Source organism: Sycon ciliatum, chromosome 3 (assembly GCF_964019385.1).
Source record: "Sycon ciliatum chromosome 3, ocSycCili1.1, whole genome shotgun sequence".
Classification (NCBI taxonomy): domain Eukaryota; kingdom Metazoa; phylum Porifera; class Calcarea; order Leucosolenida; family Sycettidae; genus Sycon; species Sycon ciliatum.
In genome coordinates, this window is record NC_088645.1 from 38,438,143 (window position 1) to 38,445,659 (window position 7,517).

Consider the following 7,517-nt stretch of genomic DNA (forward strand, 5'->3'; position numbering starts at 1 on the left):
CTAGCTCGTCTCTCAATCTCGTTGATTTGCACTATTTAAATATATAGTATTTTGCTTGTTTTTTTTTCTTCGGGGAAATAGGACATATTGTATATATACGTCTTTTCTCTCTCTCCCCCTCCCCCCTTCTTGCCAGGAAAGGGAGATGTTGTGTATAGTGTTTGTCGACGTATTGTCCCTCTCCTTATCGTCTCTTCCTCATCTATTATACGCATGCTCGTTGTAGATAATCAGTCTTTGTCTGGGCCCGCAAGCGACTCATGCGTGGCACCAGGCGAACACAACATGAACTATTTGAAAAGATACACGCGCGGTGACGCGAAACATAGAAATAACCTGGTGTGGCCTAATACACATGAAATAGGAATCCTAGGACAGAACGTAGTACGGTTTTGTAAAGCAAACAACTACTAGATGTAGGAACCTGTAGGACGCGTCACTCACCTTCATTAGTGAAAGTGGATTGTGAGCAACACTGGCTCACGCAGAATCATATCAGGAAAATAGTTTATTGTTTCCGTCATAAAATACCCATCATCAGAAATGATAATAGCAACAGGGACATCAAGAATGAATTTGGGCATGGGCACTGTTCTTACTCGCACATGCCTCCGGATAGCACAGGACTCGTTGTTTTAGAAGACTGTATGATAATGTTTTACTCTGACTATGCTGGAAATCATCTTGCAGTACAAAGGCAAGTTCTGCCTCTCTCGAAGCAGAAGCGGAGATTCAAAAAACATTCAAATCAAAAGATCGCGCGAAAGCAGTGTGCGCGACTATGCGCATCAGACGTGAATACAACATGAGAAGTGAAAGCAGTATACGCGACTACGCGCATCAGACGTGAATACAACGTGAGAAGTGAAAGCAGTGTACGCGACTCCGCGGCCAGGTCTGAGGTCTGAGGTCTGAGGTGCGTGTGTGTGTTTATGTGTGTGTTTTTGGATGTGTGTATTTATTTTTGGGGGGCTGCATGCATGTATGAGTGCGTGTGTGCGTGCATGTGTTCGTGCCCATCAACATGTGTATGTCTGTGGGTGTGGGTGGAAATGTTTTGTCTTTAATTTTGCTGTTTCCAGGCTGGTGTCACACCATTTCACCGTGCATTAGAGAATGGTCATCTTTCTGTAGTAGAATGTCTTCTCACTTATGGACATTCGTTGGAACCAAAGAATAATGTAAGTCTTATTATCCGTGATGCATTCTCGTTTGTATATGAGTAGAAAGAAGAAAAACGCAGGTGAATATATTCAGTGGGTATTGACCATGCTTGTGGGTCTGTTTTACGCTAGAAATGCACAATGGGCAAATGGTTTTTTACAAATTATATCCACAAAAAAGTTTCGTGGGATACATATTTGCTATAATGCTACGAAGTACCGTCATGGACATGGAAATCCGGTCGGACGTCTAGCGGCCCCAGGACGCTGGCCGTGCAGCCGTAGGTAAGCAGTACTTCCTCCGCGTCATTGAAATCGTCGCTTCGCAATTTTTGTGACTTTGCTGGTCTTAGTCAGACTGTCCAAATCGCTGTTTTCTGTGTTCGAACATTGGTGCGACCCTTTCTGCGCAGTGTCTACCTGTTACTGAAGCCGTGGTGGTCTCCAACTATGTTGGAGCTCTGTTCCGCACCAAGCAAATTCATCGCGCTCCACAATATTCCACCACAGAGCTCATACCGCTTTTCTGGAGTTCGTGGCGTCCCACATAGTGCGCGTGGGCAGCAAGACTGCAAGCTCGGGTATACGAATCCTGGTATCTCTCCTGAATACGAAAATTTAATGCTGAAGTTGACGATGGCAAGAACAAAGTGTTCTCAAATTCCTAAAATGAGCTACTTGTGGCGCATGTTGCTGCGAAGGTAGCAGGTCTGAAAACACCAACAAAATCGGCGAAGTGCTTGCCAAGGAAAGAAGGTGAGGAAGTGCTTACCCTATTCCGCTGGACGGTCGTTACAGAGTACTTGAAAAATACTCGCTTACCTTCATTGCCTGCCACCTGGAGGCATGGATCGCTTGAAAACGAAGTTTCTTGACCTGAATTTGAACACGCGTCTTGTTCAGCGTATTGTTGAGTGCTGAAGGGTCTGCCTTAAAATCTGATGAAGACGTCGACCTTAGCTGCAAGTGCAGCGAAGCTGGAGGCCACAAACTAAAGCTTGGTCAGTCGACAATGATGTGCCTCAATTTCTAGCTGATTTCTTTGCCCTTCGAGTGGACACAATAATATCGAAAAATCGCTCTGGGAAGCGACAATTTTAATGACGTGGATGAAGTATACACATACATGTATTACTATGCGCTGCTGATCGCATCGAATCAACATGACGATTCTGCACTACATGCAACAATCTGTAAGCGCTTAGGGCCAGGTTCCACTGGGGCTCCGCTGCTCGTCATCCGAGGCTTGAAACATCATCATTACCATAGTGACCACGGCTCAAGCTGGAGCAGTGAGGCCGCGGCTCACCGTGAGCTTTCTCTACGATTCTTGATCAAAAACTGCGAGCCACGGTCGGGGCTCGACCTGCTTCCCGTACTTTGCATTGCTTTGTACGCGAGAATTTTAAACTTCAAATTTTAATGCGTCGCGCAGGCCAGATGACGAGGAGTTTTTTTTTATTTCGCGCGGGTAGGCAGGTATCCACAATCAAAAAAGTGGAGCACAACCGCGGCACCGCGAATGGCGAGTGTCAGTGGAACCTCGCTGCATGCAGCCAACTGCCCTGAACCAGCGGAGCAGCAGAGCCGCGGAGCTGCAGTGGAACCCGGCCCTGAGGCCGCCGGCCCCGGTCTATCGACTGGATTTTTTATGCCCACGACAGTAGTACCACAAATTTCAGCCTCTTCAACAACATTATGCAAATTGATGTTTTCACTCACATAGCAACCGGGTTGTACATGGGGTAGTGGTCTACCAGAATGTACTCACGATAGTGGTCTACCAGAATGTACTCACAGAATGAACTCAGTATTCCGTCACACCACACTCGCAGCCACACGCTAGCCAAAGACTAGGCCAGAAGTAATAAAGAGCAAGGCGGCCAGCAAGAGATATGTCAGTGCAAGACACGAGCAGAGCAATGTCCTGGTGTGGGTGACTAAACAGTGGGGGAGCGCCTGAAAATCCGACTCCCTAAATTTCCAGCCACGACCGCTCAACCGGGCTGGGGGAAAAACTCGCCTTGCGGCCAAAAAACCCTTCTACTAATATGGGACCTGCCCCACTGCCAGTCACACCCAAAAGAAAAACCGAAGAGAAACAAGCAGAAAGGAGTAATCATACTTCGAAGTACAACCAAAAAACCCCGAGACCCTCGGGACAGAAACACACAAAACAAAATATGCCATGGAAAACCAGGAAAACAGCACCCAATGGAAGCCCAACAACGTACGGGACCCAAGGGAGGGAGGGCGGGAAAACTCCACGCTCTACGAGGAATACAAGACCACGATGGCAGGTGGGGGAGAGTTGCGCAGTGGAAGAGCAGCAGAGCACGACAGAAAAATGGTGAGTGAAAAATACGTTTTTTACACTCTTTCGCTACGCTCAGCCGTGAAAAAACAACACTTTTCACTCACATAGCAACCGGGTTGTACATGGGGTAGTGGTCTACCAGAATGTACTCACGAAGCAAAGGATAGTCAGGCAGAAGCAATGGCAGTGGAGACAGAAAGCAAGTCGTGCTGTGAATCCGCGATGTACTTATCCTTGGAGGACGCGGACCTCCAGCCGCCGTGTCGTTGCAGTAGTCTGTCTGCAATGCCCGAGTTAGCTGCGGCCGTCGCACCACCTGATCGGAGGCTGTGGAGACCATATGATGTTGGGTCAGTTTGGGTGCGGCCCACCGCTACTTTCAGGAGTTCCGTGGCTCTGCTGTAGCTCATGGTGCCGCGCACGCCTGGCCCAGAGCGGGCGGAGGTTACCTTGCCCAGTACGTGTTGGTCGGGTGAATGTCCTGCTTGCCGGAGAAAGCTCTCTGTTATGCGAACCGGGCATGGCATGGAGCCGGTGAATTGGCGAGCGACCAGAATTACGTCCCCTTGCCTCAGTTGGTCGTTCTTGCGGCTTGGCAGGTGCACGGACATATGGGTCGGGGTAAAGTCCAGCGAGGACACCACGAGGCGCTGCAAGTCGTCCCAGCGTAGTAGGGCGAAGAACCCAAGACAAATCATGGTGGCACATTGCAGGTCCCCCAGTGGTGCCTCTGGTTGGGCCAGGGTGGACATCAGTTGGCGGAACAGGGACGGTGAGATCGGAGTGCGGCGGGAGACGGGACGTGCACAGATACGGCGAGCGGCAACTTGCAGTTGCGTGATGACCGGTGCCGCGATCGGATCTGGGTGACCGGCCTTACGGTGCAGCCAACGTAGAGCCGCGCAGCCTTGTGCGACAGGGGCAAACGTCGTGCCTTGTTGGATCAAACTCGTTAGGTATAGCGCCACGTGGACTGCGCGAGCTGGGAACGGGGTGAATCCGGCCCCAGAAGCCCATGTACGCCAGCGACCGAATGCCTGTAGGTATGCCCTGCCTGTAGAAGGCGCCACGTCATTGAGCAGGACGACCGGTAGCGCGTCGACCAGGTGTTGAACGGCGGGGTTCCGTATGGATGCCAGTTCCGTCCAAAAAGGGGAGGAAGCTGAATAAGGCACATGCAAAACGCACGCACACACCCACAGACAGGAAAAAGACACACGGGGGATCAGATCTGGACAGACTGTGTGTTGTTCCTGTGAGTTGGATCGGTGTTCAGTCCCGGTATTGTGGGTTTCCGGACTCCCCCACCCGGTGTACCTCCCAGGGGTCTAACCCTCCTCTGCCTCCAACATCACCGTTACCCCGTGTGAGATGTATGTCGTGTAATTTATGAACAGAGTGACTCGGGTAGGGGACCAGGGGTGACACCGGCTGCCCTGAACGAGCCGGGCCTCATGTCGCCGCAGCGTCACGCCTCATACCAGCATGCACACAGGCAACCATTGCCAACATCACCGCCCATCGGGCTTCTCCCTCCCTCATCCTCACTGCCCATCGGGCTTCTCCCTCCCTCATCATCACGGCCCATCGGGCTTCTCCCTCCCTCATCATCACTGCCCATCGGGCTTCTCCCTCCCTCATCATCACTGCCCATCGGGCTTCTCCCTCCCTCATCATCACTGCCCATCGGGCTTCTCCCTCCCTCACCATCACTGCCCATCGGGCTTCTCCCTCCCCCGTCATCACCGCCCATCGGGCTTCTCCCTTCCTTGTCGTCCCTGCCCCTCGGGTGTCTCAATCCACATGGGTATGTGTAAGTTCATTGAATAGGCAATTCACGCAGAAAGAATGCCCTATACTAAAAAACGGCAGGAACAGAACAGCATAGGCAGCAAGCGCAAGAAAAAACACTAAGAGACATCAATAAAGGCAACCTCATGGCGGGCGATGGACAGCACATGGGAGGGGGGGGGCAAGGTAACCAAAAATTCTAACTAAGGCCGTGTGGTAAGACCTCTAATGAGCACAGTTTCGGAGAGAACAAAAATGGACTGCATGAAAACGGAATGGTGGTGGTTCTGGTCCAAAAAGACAGACCGGTTGGGATGTGTGCCGAAATGAGCCGAAACCGGGCTGGAAGGTTTCTCGGGTAACGGTGAACGGGGTTGCAAGCCCACTTGGGCGCCAGAACGGCCACCATGGTGCTGATGGCCAGTCAGGAAACACAACAGTGGCATGACACGGTATGGCTCTGAGGAAATGAAACAATTTGCTTAACAAGCGAGGTGGGGGGAGACACCAATTGCTTTCACCTTCCCATGATTGAGTGAAACAGTCAACACCCGATGAACCTGGGGACCACCAAAGGGAGTTGAAAGTAGGGAGTTGATGGGACAAATGACTCGCAAATCTATCGACAGTATGGGGGCCCCACTTCTTATCAAAATAAACAAACAATTCGGCCGAAATAGCCCAGTCATCCATGTCTAGAATCCGTGAGAGATAGTCAGCCGTGGTATTTTCACCCCGGGGGATCCACTGTGCAAACAGTTCAATGTGTTCGTGTTGACAGAAACAAAAAATGTCAACAGCTTCTTGGTGCAGCGTTGGGTTACGGCTACCGTTACACAAAATGGACACCACGTTCTGGTTGTCGGTATTAAGACAAATTGCATGGCCAGACAAACGCGACACTAAAGAGATTAGGGCAAAGCGGGCAGCAAGCAGTTCCCTCAATGTGGAGCTGGTGTGTGCGGCTGACATGGTCCAGGGCCACTCGCCCCTTGCAATTTCAACCCCGTTCATCAGGCTGAAACCACCCCACCCGGAGTCACTAGCGTCCGTGAATACCAATTGCAGCGTGCGGGGCCCGGCAGACCAGATGGGTCTCCCGTGAAAACGATCAAATTCAGATTGCCAAAAACTTAATTCAGCCTTGGGAGCATGCTCAAGTGGGATAGCTATCTCCCAGCCTTCTTCGAGGGTTGGGCCCAGACATGCGTGCAAGCTTCTTGTCTGTAAGCGCACCATGCAGCCCAGAGCAAGCCACATAGAGCTCAGCGACCCCGTTAGTTTGGCAAGCAAGCGTGCGGGGACCACAGTGGAGTAAGACATAATCTCAGCTAGCAGCAGTTTAAATTTGGATACGCGGTTTGGGGTGACATGATTGCTGTTGTTGGCCGTGTCCAGGACATGACCCAAGACCGAGGCCACCTGCCGGGGTTGAAAGTTACTCTTTTGCTTGTTAATGACAAGACCGCATTTTTCCAAATCTGACCTCACAAGTTGGGCGACCCGCTGCGTCTCCTCTGCGGAGTTTGCGGCTCCAGTTCCGTCATCCAGATACAGGAAAATACGTATGCCTTGGTCACGCCAATGGGTGACCAAAGGCCGCAGCACTTTTGTAAACACAAATGGGGCGGGCTTAAGGCCAAACGGAAGTGCGGCAAACACAAAAAACCGGGCCTGACCCCGGAACTGCCATTGAAAACCTAGGAACTTCCTATGTTCTGGGGCAATCGAGATGTGATGGTAGCCATCCTTCAGATCAAAAGTGAACAGGAAACAACCCGGATCGAACAGGTCCGGGATGAGTCTCAGGTCCTCAACGCTAAAATGGGAGTCTGCCAAATGCTTATTGAGGAAACGGAGGTCTATAATCAGCCTCAACTTTCCGTTGCCCTTGGGAACCACCCCCAACGGACTAATTACATGGGTGGCGTTTTCCTCCACCATCTCGACTGCCCCCGAACGTAACAGCATACGGATTTGGTCAGACACAAAACTAGAATGATCATTAGAAGACTTTAGGTTACATGCCCGGAACTGGGGTGGGGGGAGACAAAACACAAAAAATAGCCATAACGAATAATACGTAAAACAAAATCTGAGGCACCAATATTTTCCCAAAATGCAATGCAGTGTAATAACCGCCCATGAACGTTATTGTCACAAGCACTTATCTCGTCAGACTCCAGCGGGTCTGGGCACTCATGCTCCGTCCATTCGTGGACGAGCTCCTGCAGTGGGCTGTGGTT

General features: G+C 51.0%; 1 protein-coding gene across 1 annotated transcript; it reads right to left on the minus strand.

Moving 5' to 3' along the window:
• Window positions 1-3,647: 3,647 nt before the first annotated feature.
• Window positions 3,648-5,233, minus strand: LOC135813065 (uncharacterized). The gene is made up of 2 exons (XM_065326284.1): window positions 5,188-5,233; window positions 3,648-4,642 (listed from the first exon to the last, which is right to left on the minus strand). Exons 1-2 carry the CDS (start codon window positions 5,231-5,233, stop codon window positions 3,648-3,650), a joined length of 1,041 nt encoding a protein of 346 aa, XP_065182356.1.
• Between the last annotated feature and the right edge of the window lie 2,284 nt (window positions 5,234-7,517).

Bases quoted from the DNA above. Each gene is read 5' to 3' on its own strand.
- LOC135813065 (XM_065326284.1), bottom strand. From the start codon at position 5,233: ATGGGCGGTGATGACGGGGGAGGGAGAAGCCCGATGGGCAGTGATG. The intron at 4,643-5,187 runs GTGAGGGAGGGA...TGCCTTATTCAG, and splicing joins AAGCCCGATGGGCAGTGATG to CTTCCTCCCCTTTTTGGACG.